This window comes from Polypterus senegalus, chromosome 10 (assembly GCF_016835505.1).
Source record: "Polypterus senegalus isolate Bchr_013 chromosome 10, ASM1683550v1, whole genome shotgun sequence".
Lineage (NCBI taxonomy): Eukaryota > Metazoa > Chordata > Cladistia > Polypteriformes > Polypteridae > Polypterus > Polypterus senegalus.
In genome coordinates this window covers 134,359,995-134,376,630 of record NC_053163.1, presented here as the reverse complement: position 1 = coordinate 134,376,630, position 16,636 = coordinate 134,359,995, and the positions used below count along the sequence as shown (strand labels likewise).

The 16,636-nt window shown below is 43.5% G+C and overlaps 1 protein-coding gene across 3 annotated transcripts; it reads right to left on the bottom strand.

Annotated features, from left to right (window-relative positions):
• Window positions 1-203: 203 nt before the first annotated feature.
• s1pr4 (sphingosine-1-phosphate receptor 4) lies at window positions 204-11,812 on the bottom strand. 3 transcript variants are annotated; one of them, XM_039766759.1, is made up of 2 exons: window positions 11,718-11,812; window positions 204-2,088 (listed from the first exon to the last, which is right to left on the bottom strand). In XM_039766759.1, the coding sequence occupies exon 2, from the start codon at window positions 2,013-2,015 to the stop codon at window positions 870-872; it is 1,146 nt and encodes a 381-aa protein (XP_039622693.1). In that variant the 5' UTR covers window positions 2,016-2,088; window positions 11,718-11,812; the 3' UTR covers window positions 204-869. The 3 variants fall into 3 exon arrangements, with proteins under 3 accessions (XP_039622693.1, XP_039622694.1, XP_039622692.1); XM_039766760.1 differs by lacking the exon at window positions 11,718-11,812 and adding an exon at window positions 10,939-11,077; XM_039766758.1 differs by lacking the exon at window positions 11,718-11,812 and adding an exon at window positions 10,651-10,773.
• Between the last annotated feature and the right edge of the window lie 4,824 nt (window positions 11,813-16,636).

Here is a 16,636-nt window from a genome sequence, read left to right as displayed (position 1 = left end):
CGGGAACACACCGGGGTCAGTGACTGATCTAGGATTCAAACTTCCATGGCTTGTAAAACCTTCAAGGCGAGCACGGGGTTAGGGTCACAACAAGTGCAGAGAAACAGAAATCTGATGGGCAGAGAATTGGCATGATTAATAAACATAAAACAGAACGTGAAGATACCAAAAAAAGGAAAAGAAAGTGGCCACTTCTTTATCTGTTTGTTTCAGTCCCAGAATGGAACTTGTTTTTATTTTTATGCAATACACCACACCCCACGCCCTTTCACATTTGAATTTCCATTTTGCATCTTCTTCTTCAGCAGTACAAGGCCGTTCGCATTCAGTCATCTCGCGTCTTGGACATGAAGTATAAATGGCGAGTACAAGGGCCAGGACTAAGTGACTCCCCCCTCGTCAGCCAGGTACTTGTACACTATGGAGGCAGTCAAAGCCGTGGGGTCAGCCTGTGTTACACAGCAGGCAGTACTTTTAAGCTGCTTCCTGACATGCAATGTTCTTTGGGAAAGGGGAAGGAACAAGCTGTGCAATGTTGGTAATGTCCAGGAAGCACTGGTGACAAGATGATTCTGACTCATCGGCCACCGGCACGTGACAGATCCCATAATCAATCAAACACACACACAGTCCAAATACTAGGAGCAGACGCTGCAGATGACGGTCTTTCAGGACCATTTCCACATCCTACATGTCCTTTGAGGCCCCTTATTGCTCATTGTGGGCCCTGATTCCTATTTGATAAAATTTCTAAAGCAATTATGGCACAAAGATCTTAAGCCTTGTCCATTTCCTCCCTTCACCCTTTGATATTCCCTTCCTAATGCATTCAGGGCTGCCCACAGTAATGTCCAACACTCCTCTCTCCTTCACCCGCTTGACATGGACAAGCAAGACGTTGTAGAGTTCAGGCGGGTCTTCTTTATCTTCCTGTCATGTCTCATTTGTGGGCTGATGACCCTCCTGAAGCTGTGTCTGAAACTTTCCCGCAGAGAGCTCTCCGACGAGGTCACAGGCTCAACTCCCAAGAAGACGCTGGGCTCGCAGATACCCACCCGGAAACAGCAGCAGCAGACAATACTGATGATGGCTTTGCGGACCTCCATGCTGCCACAGGCGTAGATGACAGGGTTGATGGCCGAGTTGAGGATAGCCAAGGCTATGGCCCAGTCCATACTATAGAGGAGTTTACATTGCTTGGGCTCACAGAAAAAGTCCATGACCAGCAGGACAAAGAGGAAGCCCCAGCACAGGAAAAATGCTCCCAGAATCAGGATGACGGTCTTCAAGAGCCGCATCGACTTCCTCTGGCTGCGGACTGGAATGTTGGAGTTCATTGTGCTGCTGACTACCCGCCGGTAAATGGACAGGTACAGCAGCCAGATGACAATCAGGATGATGGTGAACATGATGACACAGAACAGGATGTATTTCTTGGAATACAGCGGGAGGAGAGTGGAGCAATCTTGGAGGTTACAAATGCAGTTCCAGCCCATCAGCGGCAGGAGGCCGATGACCATGGCAATGCTCCAGGACAAGACAATCAGGATGTAGATGCGGTAGGTCTTACCGGTGGACTTATAAGGCATGGCCTGCATCATGGTGGTGTATCTCTCCACAGCAGTAAGCAACAAGCTGAAGATGGAGGCACCCAGAGTCACAAAGAGGACTCCTTCACGGAAGATCCAGAGACTTGGCGAGAGCTGGAAGGTGATCTGTCCAGACAGGCACAGGTTCACGATGAAGGCCACACCAGCAAGGAGGTCACTTAGGGTGATGTTGGCAATGCACACGTAGACCCAGCTTCTGAAGCGGATGTGCCTCAGGATTGCTGTGAGAACCACAATGTTCTCCAAGATGATGCAGAAGCTGAGGATGGCAAAACCGATCTTTGCCCAGCTGATTCCATTCTCTTGGAGCCGCCTCCTCTCAAGCTTGCCAGTGAAGTTGTAATGGTCGATGATGATGTTTGCATTTTTGCTGCTGTAGAGGTTCAGGCAAGCGCTGATATCCATGATGGGTCCTGGTGAAACTCCTGGGATGCAGGCTGACACACGATGGACCCTTTTTGGATGAATCAGGTGTAACCTGCGGGTAGAGGGAGCGCGTTATTCTGGTGGGAACATTTTAGGGTAATGCCACAGGGGCCACACACACACACACCTTCCATCTGAACACTCAGCCAGACTTCTTGTCTGTCAGTTTCTACACTTGGAATGAGACTTCTAAAATTATATCTGTGTGCCGATTTCCAACATATTTAGGAAAAATGACTTTTCTTTAACAACTAAATCCAACAGGGGTGCACTTTTACATGCATAAAAAATAGGAATCAATAATGGCCTTAGAACAGAGTCATCTCAAGGCACAATCAGAAGAAGGGGGTGATATCACGAAGTGTTCGTTCACTCATTCCAATTATAGGCCGGTGGGGCCAAAATCTGAGATGTCATCATGTGTTGTGTTCAGTTATCACACACATTGTTACTTATCTACTATATGCACATGGATTAGATACTCCTCAGCTCTCCCAGATGATAGTTATGTATATCTGAAACTAACTAACTTTCATGTTTATGGGTTCATGGGGACCCTGGATGGACTCTAACAGCATCATGCAAAAGGCAGAAACCTCCAGTGGATGGGACACCAATTTGTAGAAAGCCACAGAAATTCATTCAGAACTCCCCTCTCATGCTGCTTCAGAATTCTGACCGATAAGGTGTGTGTGCTGTGCTGGACCCTTTCTCTTCCATAACAGAAGAACAATATGGAAGGAGGCATAGCCCGGCCGTGATGGAACTGAAGCAACATCCCATAGAAAGGGATAACTTAAGTGATAATATGGGAGAGTTGCTGCATCCAGGGCAGTTCATCCCCCAGCATAATAGATGGCAGTGCAGTGCAGTAGGGACAGTCCTGTCGGGGTCCTTGGGTGCTGCAGGCAGGGCCGTCTTAACAGCATCATGGGCCCCGGGGCAAAGTAGTGTGCTGGGGCCCCTGTTTTGATAGCTGAACAGAAACATCGTGGGCCCCTATGCTCCTGGGTCCCCCAGTTAGTTCCCATTGTGCCCATACATTAAGACGGAATTGGGCTGCAGGGAGAGGGACTCCCTGTTTCAGGAGGCCCCCGTCAGGCTATGCCCCACTACCGGAAGTACTCCTGAGTCTGACGTAAAAGTGAACCATCCAGCCTCCTCCAGTGGGTCAGAGTCAGAAGGCAGAAGGCAAAGTTCACCAGGAGGAGGAACAGGAGGTGTAGTTTTTTTTTTTTAAAAGTGTGGGATTGGTCAGGAAATAAGGTATTTTGTTCAATAAAAACCTTTATTTTGCACCTGGGACTCTTTACTGTGGTGTTCCTGGGGTTTTGGAGCTCTGTGATGCCCCCTGTCTTTTACAAATGCCAACAAAGATATTAGACGTTTGCAGGTAAGAAGGACAGAAGCTTCAAGGTAAGGTTGTTCTACTCACTAATCATGGCGTCAGAGACTGTGATGTGTTGCAAGCTGATTAGCACGTCATGACCCTATAAACCTATATAAGCCCATAGTGGTGTGATTACTGTGGTTTGGTTATCCAATCAGAGGCTGATGGGTCTGGTGGTGCAAAGCAGCAGGCTGTGTTAGCCTTTAGGGAAGCCAACATCCACTTGCAGATGAAGTCATGTCTGACAAGATCTTGAAGACCAGCTCAGATGGACGAATTGCAGTAAAGGCAGAAATCCGCCCCTTTTTTCTATGCTGTTGATTTACTTCAGGGTCATGGGATGCCAATGCCAATGCATTGGGTGCCAAACCAGAGAAAGGTGTCAGTCCACAGTTCAGTTTAAAAATCATTTAACCAAACCTGCATGTCAGTGCAAACTCCACACAGGAGACTCCGGGGGCTGGAATTTCCAGGAGCTGTGAGGCAGCAGTCAACAAATTCCCATTCCAGTAATGGCATCTCACTAGAGTTTTGAGTTAAAGAAGTTCAGCACATTAATCATTGGGCTGGAGACTGGCGAAGTTGGTGAGCAAATGCAAGTAAGAATTTCACTGTACTATCCGTAACAGTATTAAGCCTATAACCCTGTAATTCTGAGTTGCACTTTAACATAAACTTTAATGGGATGTGGCAGGATCCAAAAATTGTGGGGAACACTACGTGGACAGCGTGCAAACAGTAAGTGCGTTTAGCAGGACTTGGGTATTCTGTTGCTCACGCGCATGCGCAGTCGTGCTGTGCGTGTCAGGTACAAATGCTCAGAATTTCTGCGCGAAGCGGCTCCTTTAATTCAGGGAACTCCGAATTCATCATTAGGATTCTGCATCTGAAGTGTCGGCTCTAAATGTGGTATTTGATGGCCGATGGTTTGCGAAGGATACACCAATCAAAAGCAGAACTCACTAGAGCCTGCCATCTCAACTTTAACGAGTGAAAGTTACAGTTTTCATTCAGTGCTTATTTCACGTTGCCTATATGGAGGAATATTTCGGACAAAATTGAATAAATACTAAACACATTAATGTAATATGAAATGAGACGACACTAACTAATATGAAATATATATATAAATGATTAAATGTGTCACAACAATTATTTTTGTTATTTCTATATGTATTTAACTATTTCTTCATTTATGTATTTCAGAGACACCACACAACATGAAATAAGCTCTGAAGTGAAAACTGTCACTTTCACTTGCCAATTCATAGTTAAGAGAGTGGGCGTTAGCCAGTATTGTTTTTTGATTGGTAAATCGTCCGTAGAGCGGAGAGGACGTAATCATCTCGCCATCAAGTGCCTCGTTTACAAAGGACACATCTGAGCCTCTTGAATTAAAGTCGCCGCTTCGCGCAGAAATTCTGGGCCACGTTTTTTTGTTTTTGAACCGGACGCACACGATCACAACTGTGAGCATTCACGTCAGCCACGGGATGCCCAAATCAAGCAAAGTCCACTCTACGGACGATTCACCAATAAAAAGGCGGTGCTCGCCAAAGCCCGCCCACTCAAATCTGATGAGCTACAGTTTTCACTTCGTGCTGCTTTCGGTGTCACTTAAAGAAATCAATGAAGAAACAATTAAGTAAATACATAAAGAAGAAAAATATTTTGTGCAACATTTAATTATTTATATTCACATTTCACGTTTTTATTTATTGCACCATGTCACAATAGTTATATTTAATTAATTTTGTCCGAAAATATTTCTCCATATGCGCAGAGGCTTAGGCGGGGTCACCCAAATGCAAGTCGCTTGATCAACATTTCTGTGGGTGTGGGTCCGGAATTTACACATCTGCAACTCAGCAAAAAAAAAAAAGTCTAATCTGAGTTGTGCGAATGCCTACCGATCTGCTTTAATCGCCTTCTAAAATGAGATGCATGTTGTAAGAAGTAGAAACATTTTCTACAAGAGCACACGTTTGATCCACTGACCGGTTGAATGGCTGGTTAGGGTTTGACATTCTCGTGCCAGACGATTTGTTTCTGATTAACCTCAGAATGCGTATTGTCGCGTTCTCTCAGTACTCGGCGAATGGGCAGCAGTTCTACTTCCCGAGCTTAATGAACAGCCAGTCGGTTATGCATTATTAACTACATGCAGCAGTCAAGCGCGTCTGCGGCAGCTCACTGGACTTCCAACTCATGCGCACCTTTCCTCGGTGGTGCGGGCCTGACGGACTGACTGAGTGAATGGCATTGCATTTATTAGCGTCGCGCCGTCTGACTGCAGTTAGTCTTCTAAGCAGAGTAAAATGCACCACCCTGATAACGCGTGTTAGATCGCCTTTTAAACTGCAATCACGAAAGTCAATAAAAAATAACAGCGCATCTCTGTACACTTCCTTAAAAGCTTTCTTGATTTGATGAGCTGGAGTGCTGCTATGAATCATTAACCCACCAAAGCTAACAGCGGTTGGAAGCCGCAGGTCGGTTCGTTAGTTCTGATTAAGAAAGGGAATTGCAGTTAAAGGGCTGACAAGTCCCTCCTGTATCATCTTTGGTTTGTTTTTCTTCCCACACTGATGGATGGCTTGTGTGACCTTTTTTTGATGCTAATACACTGATGCTATTTCTAACGGCAATATGATTTCCGCACAGGAGTTAACTGTCATTTTCACAATAAAATGCTGTACTGGAAAACAAAAATCACAAGAGGTTAAGCCATCTTCTTAGACAGCAAATTACTGTAAAATTGTATTTCGACTGCTCCGCATTGCACTAAGGGAACATTTTGTGCATTTCGTGCATTTGCATTCCGTGTCACTGATGTGTGCAGTAAGATGACAGTTAAAGGCCCAGTCCTGGCTACAGGGACACTGAAGGCTCTTGTTTGGTATTGTACAAGCAGGAGAAAAAGAACCAGAGGCACAAGGAAGGAATGACCAAATGGGCAGGTGGACAGGAGGAGGACCTTAAGGACCTTCAAAACTCAACTTGATGTAAATTTAGGGGAAAATGCGTGAATACAACGTAAAAGAAATCCCGTAAATATGCATTACATTAACTTTAGATTTTCACAGTCAAAAAAAGTAATAGAATAAATGGTGTAAACGACGATTTTAAATATATAAACTTACATTAAGGCAGTGTTTTAGCTGGCAATATCAATTGTTTCAATGTGTAAGACTATTTATATGAATAATTGTTGTGTTTCTGTAAAGACACAATCGTAGAGAAACGTAAATTTGCATAATAATATAATCGGCATATTTGCGTAAGCCACGCCCACTTTACAGCCCGCACTAATAATTGCTCCCGATGGTCTTCACACCTTTCCATTGTGACAAACAAAATCTTAAAAGGAAGGCCAGAGGCCTCGTTGTTCCTTTTCTGCCTGTGCTGAAGGTTTATTTTTTGTGGTTATGGGTGCTGGTTTATGGTGTTTTTTTCGATAGTCTGGTGAACCTGCGCCCTACATCACCACAGTAAATTCTCATTTCCACAAAACGTTGAAATTGTGTCTACGGATACAAATGATGGTGTGTATATTTGATGATAAAACAATTAATTAGTAGTTGAATTGCATCTCATTTGACTGCTATAGGTTACAGACAAATTGTTTTCTTTTCCTTGCAACATTTTTAACTAAAATCGTGTACGTAAATATACAGTAAATTACTGCGATGGGCATTTGACTCACTTTACTCATTGAACTCTCTCGATTTATGTGATTCGTTTAGAAGTCGAGTCCCTCAGATCACATCGCAAATATAATGTAATAATTCGCACATTATTGTCATATGTATTTATGTGTTAATATAAATATACATATAATTACTATTGCTTGGCCACAACACCTGCGCTTTAGAACAGGTCGTCTACTGGAAGTTAAACATGTTCGGGCCCGGCCAGTACTCGGGTGGGAGACCACTTAAGAAAAAGCTTGGGTTGCTGCTGGAAGAGGTGTTGGTGAGGCCAGCAGGGGGCGCTTACCCTGAAGTCTGAGTGTGGATCCCAACGCCCCAGTGCAGCGAAGGGGACGGGGACACTGTGAGACACAAACCTGAGGTCCTGCGGTCATTAAAGATTCCAGGACATCGTTTGTAAAGTGTAGGGTGTATCGCGATGTCCTGCCTAAATTGCCTATCACGGACCTGCCAATTCTGGCCTCTTAATTATCCCCAGACTCTAATTGTCTCTCGCTCTCCCAATACTGACCCAATAATGGCTGCCGTCGCATCATCCAAGTGGATGATACACCTTGGTGATGATTATAGTGGCTCCCCTCTGTCTATGTAAAGCGTTTTGAGCAGTGAGAAAAGCGCTATATAAATGTAATTATTATTATTATTATTATTATTATTATTATTATTATTATTATTATAGCAGTGTTAATATTCCACTGTCCTATTTCCAAACACAAAGCATGAAACTACATTAAGGATGCTTGATTAAAACAAGATGCTTCGTTACAGAATCAAAAGTGAATGAGAACTGTGCCACTCGAAAGCGATTACTTTGCGAAACAAGCGAACGAAAATCAATAGACTGACTCGCCGGTATTAACTCGCTCTCGAATCTAACGAGTCAGACAGTTCGTACGCATGCGCTTTAAACATTTATTATCGGATGCGAAACGAAAGACGGCGGCGGTATCACGCAGGACAAGTTGAGCTCCACTGAACCGAATCGTTGCTGTTCGTGAATCCGAATCGGTTCACATAATTCATTGAAGAGTCGTCCAAGAAAAACGAATCGTTCGCGAATCACCCATCACTACTGGTAAATGATTTGCAATACTATTACTGTTAACATGTAAATTACTGGACAGACGCATATATCACATTCGTTTTGTGTCCCGGTTTACCGTGAAGTCACTGTATAGCATGGTGTTTTTGTTGAAAGTAATGCAATTAGTAGCCAGTAAATTTACTGTAAACGTATAGTCATTTTTTTACTCGGGGTTACGGGGATATTCTGGAGTCGGGGCTAATCTCGGCAGCACTGGGCATAACGCGGGAGCGCTAGTCCATTACCGGGCGCTATATGAGGACACTTTAAAGCGATGGTCGATGTGGGTATGGGCGACATAAGCATTTTGCAGGGGAGCACCAAAAATGTGGAATGATTGCAGCCTGAGCCGGTCAATCCATTAAGGTCACCGTTTATGAAAGTTAAGGGGCGCGCGCTCCAGACACCGAGGGGAAGGTCGTCCAGTGCTTGCTGGGATTGCCTCCAGCTTCCTCCGCGAATCAATGGGAAAAACAATTTTACCTGGAAACAAACCGTCACACAATGAGGAGAGGCACATGTGGGACTAGCTACTCCAGAGAGAGTTTACGTTCCCCAAGAAAAACCCAACAATTCAGCAGACCGTCGATCAGTGACATTTTACAAGAGGCACTGCGCCCCCAGTCCCCGCCCACCAAAGGTGTGATGGGTGAAGGATCCTCAAACCATTCACCCATCAACTCACTGTCATTGAAGCTGCAACATCGCACGCGGCCACCGTGGGCAATACGAAAAAACTATAGTAAAGTCCCCGGCGTGAAATTGAAAACTGACGTACTGTTCATGTGCGCGTACGCCGTTTTCATAACTACTCTTTAAAGGGAAACGAGCTCACTACAAAACGATAAAGCAAGACGAAGCGCTGGCCCTTCAACGGGCAGCCACTCGCACACACAGACACCTCGGAGCAAGCTGCGTGCGCGTGCGTGAGTGAGTGCGCGTGTGTGACTGCGTGCCCTCGCGCTAAGGCAGAAAAAACATTCAAACTACCGAAGAGATTATAGGAGCCATTACTGGGCACTGTAACTCACACCGATTTAAAAGGACCAAATAGACCTTTCATGCACGTCGTAATTTGGTAAAAGGACGGGGTAAAAAATGACCGGGAGTGGAACCAACGTTTCCGGGGCTGTGAGCGTTACCGTGCCATCCGGGAGTAACGTTAGGTAGATAGATGTGAAAGGCACTATATGCAATTAAACAGACAGCTATGACACCATATGAAAGAAGAGGAGGTTGACGTGTAAGGCACTATATGAAATAAAGACAGGAAAAGTACTATATGAAATTCGATAGATAGAGACCACTATGCAATAGAAATAGATACATGTGAAAGGCACTGTATAAAATAAGAATAGACAGATGTGAAAGGCACTATATAAATAAAAAAGACAGCAAATGATACTATAGGATAGGTGCTATATGAAATAAGGCGGGTAAGGAAACACTATATGAAATATGAATAGAGTGATGTGAAAGGCACTATATAAAAAGATAGAGATGAATAGGAAAGGTGTTATATGAAATAAGAACAGTGATGTGAAAGGCACTATATAAAGTAAAAAGGTAGAAACAGGAAATGCACTATATTAACAGAGATGAAAGATGCTTTATGAAATGAATTGAGTGATATGAAAGGAACTATATGAAAGGAAAAGTACTATATGAAATAAGATAAGGAAAAGCTGAATTGATGTGAAAGGCACTATATGAATTAAAAATAAATACCGATATAAAAGTCACTGTATGAAATAAGAATTGATACATAGATAGGCATTATATAAAAAGGGTTGATTGATGTGAAAAGCACTAAATTAAATAAAAATACATACACAGATTGTTATAACAATATAATAGTAACTATATGAAACAACAATAGATTGATAAATTAAAAAGGCATTATATGAAATAAGAATAGACATGTGAATTACAATAGGTTGATATGAAATGCACTGTATGAAAGAAAAATAGCTACAAAGATATGAAAGGCACTATCATAAAATAAAAATGTGTAGGTGAACAGATATAAAAGGCACTATATGAAATAATAGATAAACTTATGTGAAAGGCACTAAATGAAGTAGAACAGATATGGAAAGTGCTATATAAAATACAAATAGACATCATGTACACATAGATAGATATGAAAGGCACTATATGAAGGATAGATAGATGGATGATATGAAATGAGAGAGGTAGATAGGTTTGAAAGACATTACATTAATTAGGAGACAGGTAGTTAAATTGGTAGACATGCAAAGTCCTAAACCAAAACAGAATATAAACTCTCAATCTTTAAATAGTAAAGTGCAAAAGAGTAGAAATTTGCAACATGCTGTAATTAAGGAATTAGAAGAGTCAACAGACCTGAAGAGCAATAGAGAAGGAATATAAAAAATGAATAAAAGGAAAGACAGAAGAGCTAACCTGTCCAGGTAAAGGTATCACTGACTTGAGGCTCCCTGTAGCGCCGCCAACTCATTCTGCACAGAGCGGCACACAAGGGAGCAGATCCTCCTCCTAGACTGTCACGTTCAGGTCGCCTACACACACACACACACACACACACACACACACACACACACAGCTCAGCTCATGGCAGCTGACACTCTCAACTCGACTGCACACGGCTACTGCTGGCTGCACACTTTTCTATGCCCCTGTAGACTAAACGGCTGTCCCAGACCTCTGAAAGAGCTTCAGACACCCACTTACTTGCCAGGCTTCTGCCAGATGTGCCTCCCCTCCGCTCTGCCCACGGGCGTTGCTCTCACATCTGAGCAGATGGCCCCAGTTGAGAGATATATATATAGAATAGGGGAAGTGAAAAAAAAAATCTTCAAGGGTTTCACAGGTTCCACAGGTTATCGACTACACCCTGCAGGAAATAAACCTACTGAGATGTCTCAGCTGAAACTTTCTGCTCCAGATGCCAGAGTGCCCTTCAAGCACATCTGTGAGTGTCCCCAGCCACAGGTCTGTGGGCAAAAGGGCCATTGATCCTATCAGGTCGACCAATCTCTCCTGAAAGTCTGACAGTATAGCAGAGATGATATTTTAATAGAATTAGCCATGCCAGTCCCAAATGAGATACTGCAAGATATGTGGTGCACAAGACCTTGGAGGTGGTGAAATCCTTCAAATCCCTGGCATTTAGAAGCATTTAAAGGCTCCTTCCATTAATGTTCCTCACAATTAGATTCTTTGCTACAACATGGCTAGAGCTTTAAAGACGGTAAAGAAAAGTGCCAGTCCTGCACCAAACATGAAGATCTGGAGTATGTCAGCTATTTATTCAAACCCCCAATTTCAGAAATATTTACAAACTCTCAAGATATACTTTAAAAAAAAGAGAAAAGAAAAGAAGAAATAGTGGCAGTGTTGTCAGGTGTACCAAGTACATGCCAACCATTGTCCAAGTAGCACCACAATAATCAAGAATGTGTTAAAAATACAGAACTGCATTTTACTTAATAGAAAAAAAAAAAACTTACCCAATGAGCTCCTTGCCTGGTCAGCTTTGCTCCCACTAGTTGGCCCCTTTTTGAAAAGACCCCGAGAAAAACTGCAGTGGCGTTATAAGGGATTTGCAATGGAGACAACAGTAGCGACACTTTGGTATGGTGGCTGGAAGGCACATGCACTGAAGAAGAGAAATCACACGTGTGAAAATTTTTAATGTGACTTTTGCAATAGTTACAGGATAGAAATAGCTTGAAATTGTGTCATAAACAGGATCCTAATATCCTCTTCTACAGAAGACGCTTCAGCCTGCCAGCCAGCCCGTGGCACTCTTGTTTGCTTGTAAAGGGCAGACTAATGGCTTCATCCCAAGGTGCTCCAGTCTGTGCATGAAACAGTTAGGCCAGCGGATGATGCCCACTCTGCCCTTGAGCACACTAACCCAGTGAGGTGCCAATGGGGTTTGTTGACTGCTGCCTCTTAGCTCCACAGTGCTGGAAATTCTGCCCAGGGGTCCTCCCATCTGTGGTTTTTGCACCTTCTCCATTTGTCTGCTCCACGATCTTCTCACATCCTACAGATATCCAGGTTTGGTTAACTGACAGTCTAATACAAACTGACTTGTTGTGTGTCCTGCAGTGATTTGCACCCAAAGCAATGGCATCAGGTGATCCCGAAATAACAAAAAATCAACAGGTTAGAAAACAGATGGATCACGGACTTTAACACAACTGGGCAAACTGAGCTGGCCTTCAGCAATCAAGTTCTTAAGTCCACTGTTTTGGACCAACAGCATTTGACTGGACAGCTGAGCAACAGCAATCACCTCACTGTAGGCTTATTTACACTTGCTGACAAAATTATTATGAACACCATACCAATACTGGGCAGGGTCTCCTATTGCTCTTTAAACAGCGTCAATTTTTCATGGCATGGACCAACACAATTCCTTTGAGTTTCAGGTCCATGTTGACATGATTGCATCACACAATTTCTTTCATGCGCCGAATGTCCTGTTCTACCACAACCCATAGGTGTTCAATTGAATTCAGATCCAGTAACTGGAAAGGCCACTGAAGAACACACTGAACTCATTGTCACATTCCCGAAATTACTTTGGACAACTTTTGCTTTGTGATGTGGAGCAAAATGGGTAAATTAAGGCTATGAAGGGACACACACAGCCAGCAACAATACTCAAATAGGCCATGGCACTCAAGCAAAGACTAATTGGTAGTAACAGGTCTGAAGTGTACCAAGATAACATTCCCACACCATTACATCACCAGCCACACCTCCAACCTAGACTGTCGACACAAGGCAGGCTGGGTGCATGGATTCATGTTGTTCTTACCAAATTATGACCCTGGCACCTGTATACCTAAGCAGGAACGGAGATTCATCACACCAGGCCATATTGTTCCAGTCTTTAGCTGTCCAGTTTTGGTGAGTCTGTGTTCACCACGGCCACAGCTTTCTGTTCTTGGCTGAGAGGAGTGGAACCTGATGTGATCTTCTGCTGTTGTAGCCCATCCGCCTCATGAGTTGACGTGCATTCAGAGATTCTTTTCTGTTCACCACAGTTGTACTCAGTGGTCATCTGAGTTACTGTAAACTTCCTGTCCGCTCAAACCAGTCTGGCCAGTTTCCTCTGACCTCCCTCAGCAACAAGGTGTTACCAACTGCCACTCATTGGATGCTTTTCTTAGTAAACTCCAGAGACAGGCGGCCCAGTCCCATCCTCCAGAAATTACCCTCTATCTGCTGCAGCCAGGTGTTATGTGGGTGACCCCTTGGCCTGGTCCAGCCACTTGGGTCCTCAACAGTGAGGGTCCTGCAAGTTGGATCGCCCTCGGGGAATCACGCCACATGACCGTAGTGCCATAACTGACGTTCCCTCACAATGCAGGTAATGTGCCTCATTTGGGACTCTGTGAGTAGCAACTCATTCAACACAAAGTCAAACCAACGGTACCCAAGGATGCTCCGAAGAGACACAGTACGAAAGAAGTCCAGTCATCGTCTCAGGTCACTGGATAGCATCCATGTCTCACAACCATATAGCAAGACAGGAAGCACCAGGACTCTAAAGACTTGGACCTTTGTCCTTTTGCAGAGATATTGGGAGCGCCACACACCCCATTACAGTGACCTCATGCTCTCCCAATCAGTCTATTGACTTCATAGGAAGAGTCACCAGAGACATGAATGTCACTGCCAAGGTAAGTAAACCTCTCGAGGTCGACACTCTCTCCGGAGACAGACACACTGCTGATGGCCGTGCCCAAGAGGTCATTAAAGGCCTGGATTTTGGTTTTTATCAGGACACTCGCAAGTCCAGACACTAAGACTCCTCACTCAGTCTCTCAAAGCCTCTGCGAAGATCACAGCATCATCACAAAATGTCAAGTGTCCTGACTCATGATAAGCAGGACTGAAAGGTCCTCCAGCTCATCGTAATACTTGCTTAAAGGAATATTCTACCCAAAAATAGTTTTTTGACCATAACTAAAATATGCATGGGGTAATTAACATAAGAAATTCCTTTTTTATCTGATGTTTTCATGCATAATGAAGGTAACCAAGTTTATGATATTACAACGTTTTCTTTCATTCTGTTGCCAGAATTTATTAAGTAAACCTCATACATGCATGGCCGAGCTGAATGCTGAGTAAAAGTAGGCCAAAGATGAAAACTTGAGCAAAACATTTGCGCATCATAAAATTATAAGTTCACAGGTTCTATGATGACCAATGGCAGATAAGAACAAACCAAATTAAAATGTCCATGGAAAAAAAAAAAACCTCAGGTTACTCGTGTCATATGATCTGCACTTGATTTCATCCATTTGTAGGCTCACAATGGGCAAAACGCATGCATTTTTTAGCTAAAATATCCATCCATTATCCAACCCGCTATATCCTAACTACAGGGTCACGGGGGTCTGCTTCAGCCAATCCCAGCCAACACAGGACACAAAGCAGGAAACAAACACCGGGCAGGGTGCCAGCCCACCGCAGGGCACACACACAAACACACACTCACCCACACACAAAGGACAATTTAGGATTATAGCTAAAACATCACTACATAAGTACTTCTGGAAAATCATTGCTATGCATGCAGAAAAAACGCATTCACACTCAAATGAGTTTCTTAACTGAAGGCCCTCCTCCACCCTTCAGTCATTGGCCAAGAGTCCTGTCTTCAATTCAAAAAGTCCATTCCCATGTAGACGTTGTTTCTTCTGTGTACACTGCTCTGGTTTTCCTGTTTATTTAACAATATTTTTGCCAAAAATACATGCATTTTACTTTTTTTGAGCATACAAATAGATGACTTGATGTGCCGATTAATCAACACGAGTAGTGCGAGATCTTTTCTGATATCGTTTGCTGTCATCCAGTGTTGTTTCCAATAGACTCCCATCCTTTTAGAAACCCCGTCATCTCCATTCAGTCCTGATGGGCTGCAGTGGCTGCAGGTTTTTGTGTCAACCCAATTGCTTCATGAGAAGTCATTTACTGCTGAGGAGGCCCTCATTGTTCTGCTTGATTTTAATTGTCTCGCTTGTTAAGATTTTGAACCTTTAATTGCCTTTTTGATTCTTCAACAGCTGTATTCCCTTTTTTAATGGCTTCTTGTTAGCAATAAGATGCAAATGACAAAGGAACCTGCAGCTCTCCGTCTAGCTTGTTTCAATTTACATCTGTGGGTATTCATTGTGAGTTCTGGTTTATTAAAATATTTGTAAGGAAACTGAAGAGAAAGTGAAGAGCTGAAAATGACTCTTCCATTTTAGGCTTCAAATCATTTAGATAATACCATTAGGAAGGAAAAAAAAAAAAGTCTACGACTTAAAAATGACATAACGTTAGAGTTAAAACTCTAACAAGTCATGATATTAAATAAGATCTGTTATTGGCAAGGATTGTTTTCGAATTAAGCAACTGAGTTGGAAAAAAAAAACCTGCAGCCACTGTGGCCATCGAGGACCGACACTGATCACCCTCGATATAAATGGTGGGGGTATTCCTTTACAATCTTATATGACGCTAACACCATCCTCTTCCGCTTATCCGAGGTCGGGTCGCGGGGGCAGCAGCTTAAGCAGAGAGGCCCAGACTTCCCTCACCCCGGCCACTTCTTCCAGCTCTTCCGGGAGAATCCCAAGCTCCCATGCCAGCCGGGAGACATAGTCCCTCCAGCGTGTCCTGGGTCTTCCGGGGCCTCCTCCCGGTTGGACGTGCCCGGAACACCTCACCAGGGAGGCGTCCAGGAGGCATCCTGATCAGATGCCCGAGCCACCTCATCTGCTGTAATAAATCCAGTCCACATTATGGCACAAACTGATCAGTTTCTATGAAGTGGCAGGCAATCCACAGACCCAAAGCTCTAGCCAACCAGTCCACAATGTGTTTTCACCCTCTAAGAGGTGTGTGCCATCAGCAGTTAAAAAAAATAAAAAATATGTTGTTACGTTTTGACTTGATTATATGGAATGTTTTATGCTTTAATAAATTCAATAAAAGATTAAAAAACAAAAAAAGCTTGTCTGACGGCTACCGGTTGACACCTGGTCGGTGTAAAGGCACACTTACCACAACACACGATGAAGGTCACTGCGCTGTATGGGTTTATAGGCTTATTATTGTCACACACACACAGATGGACATTTCTGGAAATGAGAACATAGCAACAAGGTTTGCGCTTTCTATTAGATAAAAAGAAGACATTCTTATTTATAACGGTGCCAGAGTGGCAACATGTTGTGTGTTGGTCAAATATTCAAGTAAAAATGTCACTGTGCTCTGTACACGGCATTACTACTACTATGACGACGTTGTGTGTCAATTTCCCTTTTTATTTACTTCCTTAATTGTAACAGAGCTGCCAGACACAGCAGTTCGACTGTACTGATTAAATATGAGGATAACCGTGATGAGAACA